Here is a 19,127-nt window from a genome sequence, read left to right as displayed (position 1 = left end):
CAATCGGGCGACCTGGGGGTGGACGCTGGGCCTTATGAATCTTCGGCAGAATATAGAATGCCGGTGTCCTGGGGTTGACGTTGACGAGGAACTCTGCCTCTTTGGCAGTGATCCATTTCTTATCCCGCGCCTGTGCCACAATGATGGTAATCTGTTGTAGCAATTCAGCCGTGGGGTCACGTGCAAGAGGACAGTAGTTCCTACTGTCGCTCAACAACCTCAGTACTTCCGCCTCATAGTCGCTGGTATTCATAAGAACCACAGCGCCCCCTTTATCAGCAGATTTGATGGTAAGTGCAGCGTTATCTTGCAAGGATTTTACTGCAGCCCAATCCAATTTGCTCATGTTGTTAAAGGTGTTAGCCTGTTGAGATTCACCAAGTAATTTAATCTCATTCAAAACCTTATTCTCAAAAACTGCCACCTCAGGACCAACTGAGGATAATGGTGGGCAAAACTGGGAGGGACGGTGTAAATCCGTAGAGAAAACTGAGGCAGGAGTCTGTTCTTTGTTTGCAAAGAATGTTTTGATCTTAATTCTTCTCACCACTTCATGGAGTTCGGTCCGGCATTTAAAAGAATCATGTTTGGGGGTCGGGACATACCCAAGACCACGGTTCAGTACTTTTAATTGGCCTGCTGTTAGTTCATGCCCTGAAAGGTTCACAACAATGTTATTCACATCTACATCGGGGCTCGACCTCGACTGCGAGTTTGGCGCGGGGAGAACATCTGCCAGTTCTGGGACTGGTTCTGTCTGGCTCTGCCCCGTCCCCTGTGACCTCCCCCTCTGTTGCCTTGTTGTGCCTGGCCCAAAAAAGAACGGATCAGGGAGCCAAGTTCTTGATTAGCCTGTGGTTCCAAATTGAATCTGACCTTTCCCTGGGCTGTGGGTAGAGCTGCCTCATCATCCTCACTGGAGGTATTATCGAAGGTCCAGTTACCAGGTGTTCTCCTAGGCTGTTGACGCCCACCTCTCTGATATCTAGACATCATCAACGAAATGGACTTTGATCCTTTTCAGCAGTTACTTCTGACCATCGACATCGAGTCCTTGTACACTAGCATCCCCCAGGACGCGACGCTGGTGGCAGCAGCTCGCGCCCTGGGGGCTCAGGAGTGGTTTTACGACACTCCTCAGTCCTTTGTTATGCAATGTGTGGAGTTGGCCCTTACTCGAAACTATTTCTGTCACAAAGATGCCCTGTATTTACAGATCTCGGGGACATCTATGGGCGCTACATTCGCGCCGAGCCTGGCATGTATTCATGTCGGCCAATTCGAGGAACACTACCTGGACCATCCTTCCAATCCCTTCCAGGGGCACATCTGCCTCTGGAAGAGATATATAGACGATGTTCTATGTATTTGGACGGGCACTCAACAACACCTTTGTGAATTTCTGGAATGGCTGAACTCGCTTGACACCTGTTTAAAATTCACCTGGCAGTTCAGTAGAGAGACGGCAACGTACCTTGACCTTGACATCACTGTGGTTAATGATAGACTTAGCACCAGCGTTCATCATAAGCCTACTGACAAAAACTCCTTATTGCATTACCAGTCGTACCACCCTAGAGCTCTAAGGGATAACCTCCCGGTTGGCCAGTTTCTGAGATATCGCAGAAATTGTTCCTCCACAACTGACTATTTACATCAATCAGAGGTTTTGAGCATGAAATTGGAACAACGTGCTTACCCTAAGAGAATCATCACTAGAGCTCGCAAAAGGGCTCACAATACACCCAGGGAGGCATTGCTTGAGAGGAATAAAAAGGAAGCAAGGGAGAGCTTGCCAGTAGTTCTGACATTTGACCCTTTGTCTAATAAGATCAGACAAATAATCAAGCGACACTGGTCATTGTTATCAACTAGTGACTTTCAGATGCCCCAGCCCAGATTCGCGTTTAAAAGGACGCAAAATCTGAAAGACAGACTGGTGCATACAAGACCTGTCCATGGTCAGAAGAATGTAAGCCTACCCCCAGGACATCATCCCTGTGGTAGTTGCTCAGTGTGTGGACTGACGGAGAAAACAACTGAAATTACACTAGGTAGTGGGAGAACCTGGTTCCTCCGTCAGTTTACCAATTGCAATACATGCCATGTAATATACAGACTGACATGTCCATGCGGCCTACACTATATTGGTCTTACATCTAGAAAGGTCAAGGTACGCATACAGGAACATCTGAGCACGATCAGGGCCGGCAAGCTCACTACACGATTGGTACAACACTACAGAGACCAGCAACATCACTTTAGATCTTTAAAGTGGGTCATTCTGGAGAAAGTTTGTGGCGACATTGGCGAAATAGACAAAAGATTGGCTGTGAAGGAGGCCCGCTGGATCTACTCAGAGAAGGGGGATACCATTGGTCTTAATGACCAAATTGAGTGGAATAAAGTGAGCAGATAGGTGGTCATTTATAAGCTGAGTATAACACCATGGAATTATGACCCCACTACCCGCACCAATCCTTGATGTTCTATTTGTGGCACAATAAGTGTAGTCTCACACATGAAAAGTCTAGTTGTATGATACGAATTGATCAACTTGGGGTATATCTTCTCTCCAATGTGGGCATTTGGTGGCTTACGGGTCGAGTCTCTCTCTGTTTATTGTTGAGGTCGCCTTGTGTAATATGTTCATGGTGCACACACTCATGCCCTCGAACCCGTATGTGCGCTCTACTTTGCAGTCTGAAGTTCACTTAATTTCATTAAACTCGAACTGGTTACTTCCTCCTATACCTATCATTGGTAAGATGGCTGCCCCGTTTTTCACCTTTTAGTAGAGATCCGGTTTCCCACTCGAGGGTTGCTGTTTATGTGGAGAAGGAATATGTCCTTTGCATATGGGGTGATAACCCGCTGGATGCGGGCTTGTTGGAAAGTCATATGGCACGCACTCAATAACCGTTTTGTGGTTGGGAATTATTTTTCCAACAAGGTCTGTACTACCTGAAACCAGTACCCAAGACTACTTTAAGATGGCCGCTGCATTTCCCATGAGCATACTGATACAAGCCGGGAAACCGCGGAGTCTCGCGAGACGGGGCAAGAGCCGGTTTGAAAACGGACACAGTCGCGCTGTAATTTGTTCCAGTGTTGAGGTACCGCCTGGGTGTACAGTTACAGGGTAAGCTGGGGGTACACGAGCCACTGAGAGAAGGCTGTCTGCACCCTCGGATTTTGCGTGGATGTCGTGGTATGTAAAAACCGAGGTTATTCTTAAGCCTGGCACGAATAGGAGGGGTGTCGTTTTCGAAGCCAGCTCAGTTGTGTAGAAATATTTGGAAACGAGTTGTGCTGTCGTGAGGCATCAGAAATAAATGGGTGAATCGCCGCAAGGGTACATGGTTGAGCAGAACTCTCAACCCGTTAGGTGAAACATCTATGAGAGATCGAGGAGCAATAAATGCGCAGGGAATGTGCCTTGTTAGATTAGGTATATATGATCTATATACTTTTTCTACAGGTGCAGGCACCAACTACGGTCGTGCTTTGCAGAGCAGGAAGGCGATAGTAAAGAGGTTAGAACGCCCCTGCGACTGGTTGGTGGCTGGTATGTGGGCCCATAGCCCCAACTAGGTAATGGATTTAAGCTCATAATCCTAACCATTTCTAGGATGCACAGTGAATACATCCCCCGCCGAACTGATTAAGCTGTATGTTTGTCTTCTTGTGTTCGTCAGTCCGTTTTAAAGGTGTGTGTCCAGAGAAGGTGATCCTTGACCCCTTCTTGCCCTGATGAATTTGCCACAAATTCAATTGGCAATGAAACATGTTGGCCGTCATTACTAAGGTATGCAACATGCTGTGTTTTTAAGCAGTGGGATAGACTCCTAACCAGAATAAACAATTATTTGAGAGTCTATATACCCTCACTATTTTTCACTGTCTTTGTTTGCACAGTTTGTGTGTCTCTCTGTTTTTACACTACACCGTCTTGTGTTATGTGTTTTTTCACTGGACACTGCACACTTTTTTCTTGAGAGAGAGTTGCCAATGATGAAATAAACGTGGGCAAGCTGGTGAGAACCAACCAGTAGCTCCTCTGGTGGTGCGCACGTGAGGTACTCTCTCTCTCTCTAGACATTTTTTCACCTCTTTATCATCGAGGGTTTGTGTAGAGTGTATCTTTTTGTGGACTGACTTCACATTCTCTTTCATTCTGACTTTTCTGACTTACTCAATTTTTAATTTTGTAGCATTCTGGATGGGTTGTCTCCATATAATACAATATAAATGAGTGTTGGTGGTTTGTGATAAAGCACACTCCCTCCACCTATTCCAGAACAAAAATAAATTTATGCTACAGTGTGCCAGTACTTTTTGTGTTGAAACTATTGAAGATTGGAGGGCATTCTGGCACGTTTTCCCTCTCTAGCTCCTTTGTGATTGAAAGCCATTTTAGTTACCCATGTGCTCACCATGTGCTTTCTCTCTCTTCCAGAGCCTTGCACATGCTCAGAAAGACCTGTAGCTGCCAGAATGCACCTGCCTTAGACTGTAACTGTCAGGCTGTTCTAACTGATGTCAGCAACTCATTACTCCTCCTACTTGTTGGCTGTGCATTTTCTGTATGACCATCTATTTTCTTTTTTTTTTTGCATATTTATATAGCGCAAACTCGACCCGAAGGTATTGGAGCGCTTTACATAGCACCGTATTTACATTACACATTCAGGCACGGGGAGATGAAGTGATTTGCCCAGAATCACAGGATGTGGACGCGACCTCGAGGCTCGAACCTTGGTTTCCTGCACCAGAGGCGGCAGCGTAGCCGACGGGCCACATCCTCTCCCCTATATGTGTAACTCTTCTCATGTGTACTTGTACCATCCCCTTTTGAGCCCCTGTGTGGGTATATAAGGCCCCTGTTCTCTGTACTCCTTAGACTGTCTCCTACAGTGGCCTGAGGGTACTGTGTGACGCAGTCTCCCTCATGTGAGGTTAATAAATGTATTATTTTTATATTACAGCTCCCATGCCAATCTCTTCTTTGTTGGTTTAAACGACCAGGTTTCACTGTGAACCAGTAAAAAGGTTTTTATTTCTACAGCCACATGTTGGAGGGGGAAGCCAGGACCACTAGTGTGGCCGCACGTTGGAGGGGGAAGCCAGGACCTCTAGGGTGGCCACACGTTGGAGGGGGAAGCCAGGACCTCTAGGGTGGCCACACATTTGAGGGGGATGCCAGGACCTCTAGGGTGGCCGTACGTTGGAGGGGGGGATCCAGGACCTCTAAGGTGACCGCACGTTGGAGGGGGAAGCCAGGACCTCTAGGGGGGCCACACGGAGGGGGATCCAGGACCTCTAGGGTGGCCACACGTTTGAGGGGGAAGCCAGGACCTCTAGGGTGGCCACACGTTGGAGGGGGAAGCCAGGACCTCTAGGGTGACCGCATGCTGGAGGGGGAAGCCAGGACCTCTAGGGTGGCCACACGTTTGAGGGGGATGCCAGGACCTCTAGGGTGGCCGTACGTTGGAGGGGGTATCCAGGACCTCTAGGGTGACCGCACGTTGGAGGGGGAAGCCAGGACCTCTAGGGTGGCCACACGTTGGAGGGGGCATCCAGGTGCCAGTCTTGCCCCCTGAAGCCGCGCTCAACGCCGGTCCGATCCTATGAACAGGGGCTTTAAGGAGTCGCTTTTCAGCCTTGGGTTTCTACTCAACATGTGCAGTTTCAGCGAGAGGTCGGGATGAAGGGACTCAAAATCATCGCTCTGTATGGGGTGCAAGCTGTTCTATAAGTGAAGCTAGACTGAGGTGCGAACCACCGCAGGGCACTTAGAAGTGGAGTCATTCTTGCTCCAGAGTGGGTGATCAGCCTGATGCCAGTGGGAGATCGCTCAGAGAAGGTTTAGGCGGGACTGGGGTAGCCCAATTATTCGTGTTTCGGTATTTTATGCACATTATCAACAGTGCCGCAGCGGAGGGTTTGAAATGATGTTTCGGTTTTAGGGTCTGATCGAAGGGCCTTCCTCAGGTGAAGCTGACGCTGTGGTGATGGAATGTATGACGTTACTATGCATACATTTACAACATGGTATTTTACATCACGTACGTTACAATGCAAGTCGTTACAACGACTTGCGCTGGAGGGCGCTGGACTTAGGATTAGTATGATTTACTATTCTAACTCTAGTCTAAGTACAGATGGGAAGGTGTTGGAATAGTAAATCATTCTATTCTTTAGGTTAGAGCGCCATCCAACGGAAGTCGTTGTAACGACTTAAGTTGTAATGACAGCGATGTAAAGGCATTGCGATACAATGCCCGCATTGTAATGGATGTTTCCCGCGGTGATGACGTGGCAGTAGTGCCCAGTTCTGCAGCGCCTACCCACGTGATAGGACCCTGCCCAGTCTATGCCATGGCCTGCCTTGGAGCAGTGTGGTGCAAGCATGCCCACCTCACGAAGGGCTGGAGACCCTCTTACCTGCGGTGCGCTCCGCCAGGCCCGCCTCGGAGGCTGCCTCTTGCAGTTCCAACTCCACCTTCAACGACTGCAGCTCCAGGTCCCGCTCGGAGAGGGCTTCACGGAGCTGTGGAGAGAAGGTCCCTCAGGTGAGACAGGCCCGGCAGATCCCCCAGCGAGCCACTAAAGACTGCGGCATTCCCCAGCTGTATAAACACATCTGTGGAGCAGAGTTCTCCGATGAGACCGGTGGCCCTGACAGGGCCGGCTGTCCCTGTTAGATGCACTGCACCCAGGACAAGAGTGCTGCACCCAGGACAGGAATACTGCCCCAGGACAGGAATACTGCACCCAGGACAGGAATACTGCACCCAGGACAGGAATACTGCACCCAGGACAGGAGCACTGTTACATGGTAGGAATACTGCAACCACGACGAAGCACCGTGTCCGCGACCGGAGCACTGCGACCGGGGCACAGCACCCGCGACCGGAGCACAGCACCCGCGACCGGAGCACAGCACCCGCGACCGGAGCACAGCACTCGCGACCGGAGCACAGCACTCGCGACCGGAGCACAGCACTCGCGACCGGAGCACTGCACCCGCGACTGGAACACTGCACCCGTGGCTGGAGCACAGCACCCACAACTGGAGCACAGCACCCACAACTGGAGCACAGCACCTGTGACTGGAGCACTGCACCTGTGACTGGAGCACTGCACCTGTGACTGGAGCATTGAACCTGTGACTGGAGCACCTTACCCGTCACAGGAGTATTGACTCATCACAGGAGGACCGTACCTGTGACCGTACCAAAGACAGCAGCACCATACCCGTGACTGCAACACCATACCCGTGACAGGAGTACTGTACTCGAACAAGATACTTACCTTCAGTAACGCATTATCTGGTAGAAACAGTATCTAGCTGCAGATTCCTTACCTAAGAATTTCCCAGTCGTCAGGATGGATACGGAAACATTTGCTGGAGCAATACCCCTAGCCCTGGTGGCTCCATTCGGCTCAGCATGATATCGTTAGCGTTATTCATGATGTCACGGTCACCTATATAGGCGCCAACCAGGCGCACAGACATCAGTACTTTTCCAAGTCAGAAGCGCAGAGCCATGAAGTGACTGATGAAAGAGTGAGCCAAAACTAGGGCCCTGAAAAAGGGAATAACCCTAGCACTATCATGTGTCTGCAGAGCGGGAAGACATGGGTGGGGCTGTAAGGAATATGCAGCTAGATAGAGTCCAATAGATAATGTGTTACCGGAGGTAAGTAACTTGTTCATGTGATACTTCTAGCTGCAGATTCCTTACCTGAGAATAGATACCCAAGCCATACCCTCCTAGTGGTGGGCGGCAGACACATTCCTCACGCTAGAAAGTCCTGTAGGACCGAACAGGCAAAATGCCCATCCCTGGGGACCCGACTGTCCAGGCAGTAGTGTTTTTCAAACATGTGTAGAGATGCCCATATTGCCGCCTAACAGATGTCAAGGACTGGGACACCCGGAGCCAAGGCCACAGTCACAGCCTTTGCCCTGATGGAATGGGCCCTTCATCCCTCAGTGGGCAGAATCTTAGCCAAAGAATAGCAAATCTTTATGCAGAGAACGACCCAGCGTGAAGTGGTCCTTTTCTGCATTGCCAGACTTTTTTTAGCCCCCATGTACTCCACAAAGAGTTGGTAGTCCACCCAGAGCTCTTTTGTGCCGTCAAGGTAGAACAACAACGTTCTGTTTGGGTCCAAATAGTGGAGACGCTCCTCTTCAGGGGGATGCGGGGGGAGCAAAAAGGTGGGCGACGTGATGGACTGACCGAAATGGAAAGGGGTCACAACCTTTGGGAGAAATATAGCACCACTTTATCTTCAAAGTCATCACGTAGGGGAGGCTTACATGATAGCGCCTGCAACTCACTTACCCTCCAGGCTCATGTAATTGGCACTTAAAAGGCTGTCTTGATGGTAAGCAGCTGGAGGGGACAGTTGTGCAAAGGCTTGAAGCGAGCGTGGGTGGAAACAAGTTACCCAGCACTTTCATGAACCTATTTACAATTGGAGACTTAAAGAGAGAGGGTTGGTTTGGCAGCCACAAAAAAAGCGGACAGAGCAGAAAGATAACCCTTGAGAGTTCCCAAAGCAGAGCCCTGCTGGGCAAGGGTCAGAATGAATAGAAGGCCAGGGGAAAGAGAAGCAGGAAGAGGGTCAATTGACCTTGCAGTACAATAGGATCCAAACTTTTGCCAACGGCAGTAGTATACTTAAAATAGCATTGCATACTTCGGGAGGAAGGTCAAAAGCCATCAACTGCTGCCGCTCAATCGCCACACATTGAGGCTCAGGGTTGATAGGTTCGGGTAGAGGATCCTCCCCTGCTGCTGCAACAGTAGATCCTCCCGAAGGGGCAGCCTGATTGGAGGTTCGATGCTAATTTTCAGAAGCTCTGGATACAAGACTCTCCATGCTCAAACTGGGGCCACAAGGATAACTTGGGCCCGGTCGCTCCTGATCTTCAGAGCTCTGGGAAAAAGTGGTATGGACGAAAAGGCGTACAACAGGCCTGAGCTTCACTCACAACGAAAAGCGTCACATCTTGGAAACTCCAGCGGGCACAACTGCTGACATCGCGCGCTCTCTTCAGAGGCGAACAGATCTAATCAAGGTTCTCCTCACTGCTGACTGGAGACGCCATTCATGATCCGTTAGGCATCAACGGCTGAGTTCGTCCACAATGACGTTCAGAGAACCTGGCAGGCGTTGACCCACCAGGGTTATGCCCTGCTGTTCCAGCCATGTCCAGAGACACAGGGCTTCTTGACAAAGGGCCCACAACCCCACCCTGCCCTCTTTGTTGCCGTACCACATGGCCGTAGTGTTGTTTGTGAACACCTGCACTAACTTCCCCTTCACAGAGGGAAGAAATGCTTTCAATGCCAACTGAATCGCTCGAAGCTCCAACAAATTGATGTAGAGCCCCGACTACGCCGAAGACCAGTGTCCCCTGATCTTCACCTCTCCCAGACGGCCACCCCATCCCAAAAGTGACGCATCTGTCATGACTGTGAGATCTGGTTGTGGAATGGAGAGGTGTCTGCCTTCAATCCAATCACAGTTTGTCAACCACCACTGCAGATCTCTTGCAATACTCTCTGAGATATGACCCATGTCGGTGATATTCCTCCGATGCTGTGCTCGCTCGAACTTCAAGTCCCATTGCAGAGCCCATATACACCACCTGGCATGCTTTACCAACAGGATGCAGGAGGCCAGAAGTCCCAACAGCTTTAGAGTCAGTCTCGCCAAAATCCAGGATAGAGGCTGAAACATCGGAATCATAACCTGAATATCCTGGCTTCAGTGTGAAGGTGGGAGAAGACAGCCAGTCGTCGAGGTAGAGGAAGACTGACAGCCCTAACTTGCGCAGATAAGCTGCGACCACCGCCATCACCTAGGTTAACACTCGAAGGGTGCTGGTAACGCCAAATAAAAGCACGATAAATGGATAGTGGTCATAGACTACCTTGAACCGCAGGTAATGCCTGTGGCCCGGCAGGATGGGAAAGTGAATATACACGTCCTGCAGCTCCAACGCTACCATCCAGTCTTCTTGGTCTAGGGTAGACAAGTCCTGATCCAGAGTGAGCATCTTGAACTTCTTATTGAGGAAGAGATTGACGGTCTGAAGATCTAAAATGGGCAGTAAGAATTTGTTCTTATTTGAAATCGGGAAGTAGCAGGAATAACAGCCACTGCCTAGTTCTGAAACCGGGACCCTCTCTATAGCCTCCTTCGCCAGGAGAGCTGCAACTTCCTCTCGGAGTAAAGTCAGATGATTCTCCGCCAGCCGTACTCAAGTTGGCAGAATAGGAGGAGGAAAAGAAAGGTAAGGCAGAGAGTAGACCTCCTGAATGATCTGCAAGACCCACTTGTCCGATGTTATGGACCTCCTGCGGGGGAGCTCATGATGGATGCTCCATCCCACGGAGTGGCATGGTCTTGCGTAGTCAGACTAGGAATGCTTGGAGGGTGCTGCTGCTGAGGGTGGCTTCTACTCCTAGGATGGAATGAGCCACGTCCATGTCCCTGCACAACTTGGGAAGTCTGCGCAGGAGTCTGCGCAGGGCGTTGGGATACGGCTGGCGTGGCTGAAACCCCCTTCCGTTGCCACGAATGGGCGAAAGCTAGACTTGCCATGAGGTATTGTAGAAAGGCCCAAGGATCTGGCCGTAGCACGAGAATCTTTGAACCCTTCCAGGGCCTAGTCTGCCTTCTTACAAAACAGACAGGAATCATTAACCCCTTCGACGCGCATGACGGAGCGGTTCCGTCATGCACGTCAGTTGCGCTGTGCGCATGACGGAACCGCTCCGTCATGGCCCCGCCCGCGCACGGAACCTTCAGCGCGGCGCGGAAATCCGCGCCGCGCTGAAGGAGTTAAAGGGCATGCCCATCAAATTAGCCTAGACATCGCCTGAGAAGCCAGATTTCCTAAGCCAGGCGTGGCGCGATAAGGCTACCATCTATGAAATCGCTCTGCCCAGTCAATCAGTTGTGCAAATCCACACCAGATGGTGAATTTTGCTGCATCTCTCCAGTCCTTAACTGCCTGCGAGAGACCAGCCCTGGCCTCCTCCGGACTTGTGGCAGCACTTGCGCAACCATCTCCCAGAGGGAATGGGAGAAACGGTCGAAAAAGCATGCAGTATTCACAAACCACAATGCCAGGCTGGAGGAAGAACACATCTTCCCAAGTGATTCAATCTCTTGGATTCCCCGTTCGAAGGGGCGGAAGGGAACATGCTCCACATACCAGCCCATCTGCTCTGCAGACATATCCTGCTCTTCTAAAGGGACCATAGAACCCTCCCAGTCCTCTCCCGTGTCTGAAACATCATAAAAATGCTCAGGTAACAGCATAGAACCCCTAGGTTCTACCGATGCCGATCCGACTCTGTGTTGTCAGAGAAAAGGATGGGGCTGAGCCAGTGGCGGCCCGAAGGCACTCGGGTCTGATGCCGAGAAGGTCATGTTGGCACGATCTGCATCATCCCAGAACCGGATCCCTGTGGACCCACCAGTGCCGTGGCCAGAGCAGACTGCATCGTATCAGATGGGCCTTCTCCAGACACCGCAGGGCCTAAAGGCTCACCTGAGGGGTAGGCTTGCTCAAATAAGCAGCGCATGGCCTCCTAAAACTAATGAATGTGAGCAGGGTTTACAACGGCTCCTAGAAAAGGAGTGAAGCGCAAAGACGACCCTGGCTCCGGTTCCGCAGAACCGCGCCTAGAGCGTTGGTGCTCCTTACCTTTCTCGTCGACGGACGACAGCCGAGGTGAAGATAAAGTACGCTTAGACTTTTTCTTCTTGTGCCTCTTCTCAGAGTGTCCAGAGGAGCTTGAGTGGAAGGAAGAGGACTTGGGGCTCCGGGGAGCAGTCCCATGACGTTCCTCTTCTTCGATCGGGACCTCCGCGGAGTCTCGCTGGATCGTGTTGACAGTTGGGACGCAAGGGACTTCACAGCCTGCTCTCGCAAAGCCTTCAGAGCCATGGCCCGGCAGTCCAAGCACGTCTTCGAGACGTGGTCGCGCTCGAGAAACCAAAGACAGATGAGGTAGAGATCAGTAATTGACATGGTGCGGTGATAGGCGCCACATGGTTTAAAACCAGTCTTCCTTGAAAACATCTCTCGACACATGATGGAAAGAATCTTGAGGATGACAAAAAGTTGAAAAAAACTGTCAAAAAGCGACAGAGGGGTAGCTCTTCCCAGATGGGAGCTTAGCTGGCGTGGAAATTAAAAACTAACGTCCGTGTGCCCGGGTGGCACCTATTTAAGTTACTACAATGTCATAAAAAACGCTAACGACACAGATGACGTCACGCGGAACTGAATGGAGCCGCCCAACGGCAAGAGCAAGGGGTATTGCTCAAGCAAAATTTTCCGGATCCAGCCTGACGCCTGGAAATTCTAAGGTAAGGAATCTGAAGCTAGAAGGCTCTATCAGATACAAAGCACTGAACCAGTGACAGCAGCACTGTACCCGTGACAGGAACAGTGTACCCGTGACAGCAGCACTGTACTCGTGTGACTGCAGCACCGTACCCGTGGGACAGCAGCACCGTACCCTGTAGGCATCACAGTACCTTAGTATTAGTGTCACGCAGAATGTCCAGTTCCTTCAGGAGGAGGGAGACATCGACAGGTTTTACGTGGCCGACCAAGGCGGGACTTTCAGCCAAGCACGTTGTTGGCCTCGACACAGCACTGTTAAAAAAGAAAGTGGAAGGCTCAAAATTCTGGTGAAAAACACACGAACTGAGGCACAACTATAAAGAGTCTCATGGTAAAGACATGTAAATATGTAAACCCTTGCTCAGCTGTGTAACAACAGCCCTGGCGTGAACTGGTCATGAAGGGGGTAGAGGGGTGATCAGGTATTTTACACAAGGAGAGGAATCAGAAGAAGGGCAAGTATTGATTAAAGGTCCTGCAGCCCCTGATCACACACCCGCCCTACAATGATCACACACCCGCCCTACAATGATCACACACCCGCCCTACAATGATCACACACCCGCCCTACACTAAGAACACACACCTGCCATACCCTAAGAACACACACCTGTCCTACACTAAGAAAACACACACTTCCTACAATAAGGACACACACCCGCCCTACACTAAGAACGCACACCCGCCCTACACTAAGAACGCACACCCGCCCTACACTAAGAACACACCCGCCCTACACTAAGAATGCACACCCGCCCTAAACTAAGAACACACCCGCCCCACACGAAGAACACACACCCGCCCTACACTAAGAACACACACCCGCCATACCCTAAGAACACACACCCGCCCTACACTAAGAACACACACCCGCCCTACCCTAAGAACACACACCCGCCCTACCCTAAGAACACACACCCGCCCTACACTAAGAACACACACCCGCCCTAAACTAAGAACACACACCCGCCCTACACTAAGAACACACACCTGCCCTACACTAAGAACACACACCTGCCATACCCTAAGAACACACACCTGCCATACCCTAAGAACACACACCTGTCCTATACTAAGAAAACACACACTCCCTACAATAAGGACACACACCAGCCCTACACTAAGAACACACACCTGCTCTACAATGATCGAGCCCCCGCCCTACACTAAGAACACACACCTGCCATACCCTAAGAACACACACCTGCCATACCCTAAGAACACACACCTGTCCTACACTAAGAAAACACACAGTCCCTACAATAAGGACACACACCAGCCCTACACTAAGAACACACACCTGCTCTACAATGATCGCACACCTGCCCTACACTAAGAACACACCTGCCTTACACTAAGAACACACACCCGCCCTATACTAAGAACACACACCCTGTAGGAAGGTGGAATCTGACTGCATGGTTACCCCCACTTTTTGCCTGGTGTTTTGCTGGTTTTCGACTTAGTTTGACTGGGATCCTGCCAATCAGAACCCCAGTCTATCTGCTTTCTCCCTAAATTGGTTGTTCATGTACTTTAGGTACACTCCAGATGGGATTCTGGGGTACCCTTATAAGTCCCTAGTATATGGTATACTATGTACCTAGGGCATAGGTACCCCAGAGGCCTCTCAGGGGCTGCAGCATGTATTATGCTACCCCTGGGAGACCATTCAAAATGACACAACAGGTCAGCTACAGCAGCCTGTGTAAGGTGGTGCATGCACCTCTTACTTAGATATAGGTTCCCTATATCTATCCTTATCCCTGCACATATAAACCTATCAGTCACCCCTATGGCAGGCCTTATCAATCCTGAAGGCAGGGTGCTGGGTTTTCTGTGAGAGGGTGCCCATGCATGAGCAGAGCCCCTCTGCAGCCTTCGGAACCTATATTCCGGGGCTGTTTGTGATGGAGCCAACCATATATACTTAAGTGCATTATAACCTCGCGGTAAATGCTAACTTTAAAACGGCTGCATGGAAACATGTCGTGTTTGGTGTCAAACACCTTGGAATCATACCTCCACACCAGTAACTGGTGTGGGAGGTATGATTCCACCCTACTAGAGGGAAAAATATGACAGCACCGGTACACCCAGTACCAGCTTTGCAAACTCTGGCATCACAAAATGGATGCTGCCATTCACAGACACGAGTCTGCCCTCCTGCTGCTGGACGAAACTCCGGCAGGGGAAGGCTGGACAATAGGTTTCCTGTCACAGGGAGGTGTGACCACCTCCCAGACAGGCTTTAGTGTATTGGGGCTGGGTGGGTGCACTCAAGAGTGGTTTGATGTCTGCACTGGGGGCACATTTGGTGTCCCTGTGCATAGTCCAGCACAAACCGGTTGCAGGGGCTATCAGCTCCTGCTCTGAAGCGAAACTGGACAAAGGAAATGGGAGTAGCCACCCCTCTGTCCTGGCCCTCCCATAGGTGGGTCACCAGAGTTTGTCCCACCCCTTCCTTGGGTATAAAGTAGGAAGCCCTAGCTACAGGACTTTGGATTTACCTGGACGAAACTCTGCTACAGAAACCAAGTACTTCAACTATCTACACTACGTTGGATGACCGAAGAAACTCCCTTGGAGTAAAGGAGTTACTCCTCTGCAAGGCAGGCACCTTTAACGCATCTGACTGGTTTGCATCTACACAGCTCCTGAAGGACTTCGAAGATTTTGCAACATAGGAGGTGTGTTCCCAAGCTTCCCCGGGGACGACCAGTGCTCTCAGTAAACCGGAGACCCATATCCCTCGTGGGGACCGTGCAACCCGTACCCCTGGACACCGCGCACATTTGCAGCAGCATATGCTTTTTGGTGATCCCTGAGGTTGTGCTTTGGGCTACTTGTAGTCCAGACCCCGAGGAGTGATTCCACCGAAGATTACTGGCCTACACTCCACGAGTGTTCCGTGAGCTGGTATTTAGTGATTCCTCTCGAGGTCCCTTCGCGATCCCTGGTCCGTCAACCTGTGTGTCCCTGAGAAGGGAACTTTAACTTTCAGTGGGCTTTCCTTTTTGCTCCAGACATGCCCTGACTCTCAATCGCTTGGGGAGTCCTCAGGACCTTGCTGGTCCACACCGAAGCATCTTTTCTCTAACCACGTGGGTTGGAGTTGCCGAGGCTTGTTGGTCTCCAATCCAGACACTGACCCCCCAGAACTCGACATCTTTCGTGGGACAGCTCGCCTGCGGACTTTGATCGTCGTCGACGTCTCCTGATCCCCGTGGCTGCAGAGTCAAGCTTCACCTCATCTCACCTGAAACACCAGACATTGGTGGGCACTGGTCTACCGAGCCCCTGGTCACCCTGAAGTGATCCAGACTCTGTCCCCTCTGCTTTCAGGTTCTTCTCAGCTCTGATGCCGGCTTGGATCACACCGGACACTTCTCATCTTCCCAGTAGCAGCACTTTGCAGCATCATGCCATTGAAAACGACAAAGATTCCTGACATCATTTGACACCTATGCACCCGGCTTCCCTAGGTTAGGTAACACGAGTACTCCGGGGATCACATGGGTGCTGGCCTTAGAAACTTCCAAGTTTGAAAGGGTTTGCTCAAAGTCCTCTCCTAAGTGTCCTTAATCTTTAACATTCCAACCGCGACTTTCCCATAGGATTGTACAGACCCTGCGGCTGTGTTCTCACACTGTGCGCATCCCCTCTGTGGGCCCCCTGTGTCACTACCTTGGGTGGTTCCTTGGGGTTCCAGCGATTCTACGTGCTCTAGGCACTGTGTCTAGTCAAGTCGTGGTTGTTATACCACTTTCTTAATATATGGTTTGGTCTCCCCCTGGAGCCCACTGTGTATTGTGCTATTTACTGTCGTTCTAGTGTGTTAATATTGAGTGCCTTGTTCTCTAATCTCATAAAGAGGTTAGTAGAGAGTGTTTAGAAATAAATACATGTATTTTATATATACCTTGTGTGGTTCTCCTTTCATTTGGTCATTCAGGAGGTTATAATCTGGTAAACTAAGCTGCTTTACATTCCTTCAAGACTTAGCCTGAAGGCTGCTCTCCACTGCTACCACTAGGATAGCTTTCAATAAAGGTTGTCTTTAACCTATCACCATAAGGGGTTGTTTGGACTGGTGCAAGGTGCCCACTATAACTAGTGGACAGCATAAGCCAGGCCAACTTCTCACACACCCGCCGACACTAAGAACACACATTCGCCCTACAATGACTGCACACCCGCCCTACACTAAGAACACACCCGCCCTACACTAAGGACACACACGCCCTACAATGATCGCTTACCCGCACTGAATTAAGACTGTATGCCTGCCAAGCACTGAAACCGCACACCTGCCCTGCACTGAGACTGCACACCTGCCCTGCACTGAGACCGAACACCTGCCCTGCACTGAGACCGCGCACCTGCCCTGCAATGGGACCGCACACCTGCCCTGCACTGGGACCGCACACCTGTCCTGCAATGGGACCGCACACCTGTCCTGCAATGGGACCGCACACCTGTCCTGCAATGGGACCGCACACCTGTCCTGCAATGGGACCGCACACCTGCTATGCAATGGGACCGCACACCTGCCCTGCAATGGGACCGCACACCTGCCAAGCAATGAGACCGCACACCTGCTAAGCAATGAGGCCGCACACCTGCCAAGCAATGAGACCGCACACCTGCCCTGCAATGGGACTGCACACCTGCCCTGCAATGGGACCGCACACCTGCCCTGCAATGGGACCGCACACCTGCTCTGCACTGATACCTCAAGCCTAGCAGAGACCGCACACCTGCCCTGCAATGGGACCGCACACCTGCCAAGCACAGAGACCGCACACCTGCCCTGCAATGGGACCCCACACCTGCTCTGCACTGATACCTCAAGCATAGCAGAGACCGCACACCTGCCAAGCACAGAGGCCGCACACCTGCCCTGCAATGGGACCGCACACCTGCCCTGCAATGGGACCGCACACCTGCCCTGCAATGGGACCGCACACCTGCCAAGCAATGAGACCGCACACCTGCCAAGCAATGAGACCGCACACCTGCCAAGCAATGAGACCGCACACCTGCCAAGCAATGAGACCGCACACCGGCCCTGCACTGAGACCGCACACCGGCCCTGCACTGAGACCGCACACCTGCCCTGCACTGAGACCACACACGTGCCAAGCACTTAAACTGCACACCTGCTCTGCACTGATACCTCAAGCCTAGCAGAGACCGCACACCTGCCCTGCAATGGGACCGCACACCTGCCAAGCACAGAGACTGCACAACTGCCCAGCAATGGGACCGCACACCTGACCTGCAATGGGACCGCACACCTGCCCTGCACGGATACCTCACACCTGCCCTGAAGTAAGACCGTATGCCTCCCCTATACTAAGACTGCACGCACCTGCCATGCATTCACACTGCATGCCTGCCTTGCACGGACACCTCACACCTGCCCTGAACTAAGACCGTATGCCTCACCTACACGAAGACTGCACGCCTGCAAAGCACTGAGACTGCACACCTGCCAAGCACTGATACCACACACCTGCCAAGCACTGAGACCGTACACCTGCCCTGCACTGAGGTCGCACAACCGCCCTGTATGGATACCGCACAACTGCACTGCATGGATACCTCACACCTGCTCTGAACTAAGACTGTATGCCTCCCCTACACTAAAACTGCACGCCTGCAAAGCACTGAGACGGCAGACCTGCCCTGCACTGAGAGCGCATATCTGTCTACAATAAGATCCCAACCTGCCCTGCACTGAGACCACACACTTGTCTACACGAAGACCAAATGCCTGCCCTGCACACCTGTCACACTGATACTGCACATCTGCTCCGCAGCACTAAGTTGTAATCCCTGGAGTCCTGGGCTTCAGTGCTTGCTGGAGTAAAGATCACTCACCTGCTCTGCTCCACCCATGCGCACAGAGTTCCCAAGCAGCTTTTGTGGTTTAGCTCCTCATTACAATATGTCATTACCTTGGAGCAGAAGCACCCCCTGGTGCCATCGCCGGGTCATCGGTCTGGGAACTCACTGCATAGACACTCCGTGGGTTGGGGACAGGCGCTTGTGACACCTTGCAAGCATCTTGCGTTGACAGGCTTTGAGGCCCCTGATCCCAGGGCTCTTGGAGACCACACTCGTGTGGAAAGAGGCCATTCTTGGTCTCTTTTCCCAGGGCATCAGGCTGAGGATCTAAGGTGAGAAGAAAGAACATATGGTTTGAAGACACCAAGACTGAAGACAGACAACGTGTGGACACACCAAGGATGAACCAAGACTGAAGACAGCCACAGACTATGTGGTCAGTCTTGGATTTGTACTATTACTACACCTAGAAGTGTTGCAGGGATTCTGCACATACACAGAACTATGCGCAGGAAAACAGGACCTCAGTGTATAGGGGTGTGCCAACCTACCACATTAGTGCCCAAAATCCCAAACCGACTAGCTATGGTGTCATTCCTTTTCCTCAAAAATATCCCGGAGCTACAAATGATTAGACAACCCAGAACACAACACTCCCGACTCTCTAAGGAATCGCGGGAGCAAGACGTACTCTTTCGCTTACTCACTCTTACTTGTCCACAATAAGAATTAGCAGAGTCACTGAAAATAGTTCAAAAAGTTTATTTTAACTATTGTGCTCTACAATACAGTATACAAGCCACTACCAGCAGCAAAATGCATAAAC

The 19,127-nt window shown here is 51.1% G+C and overlaps 1 protein-coding gene across 1 annotated transcript in view; it reads right to left on the bottom strand.

The window, feature by feature from the left end:
- The window catches only part of MIPOL1 (mirror-image polydactyly 1), a 1,493,682-nt gene that overhangs the window by 914,051 nt on the left and 560,504 nt on the right, over positions 1-19,127 (bottom strand). Inside the window, exons 7-9 of the mRNA XM_085627930.1 lie at positions 18,412-18,628; positions 12,580-12,700; positions 6,448-6,553 (exon numbers count right to left, since the gene is read on the bottom strand). Coding sequence (XP_085484056.1) covers positions 6,448-6,553; positions 12,580-12,700; positions 18,412-18,628 — 444 coding nt within the window. The remainder of the gene's footprint in view (positions 1-6,447; positions 6,554-12,579; positions 12,701-18,411; positions 18,629-19,127) is intronic.

This window comes from Triturus cristatus, chromosome 9, assembly GCF_964204655.1.
Source record: "Triturus cristatus chromosome 9, aTriCri1.1, whole genome shotgun sequence".
Lineage (NCBI taxonomy): Eukaryota > Metazoa > Chordata > Amphibia > Caudata > Salamandridae > Triturus > Triturus cristatus.
Note: the sequence above shows the minus strand (reverse complement) of the source record. Positions and strands in the feature narration are given on the sequence as shown.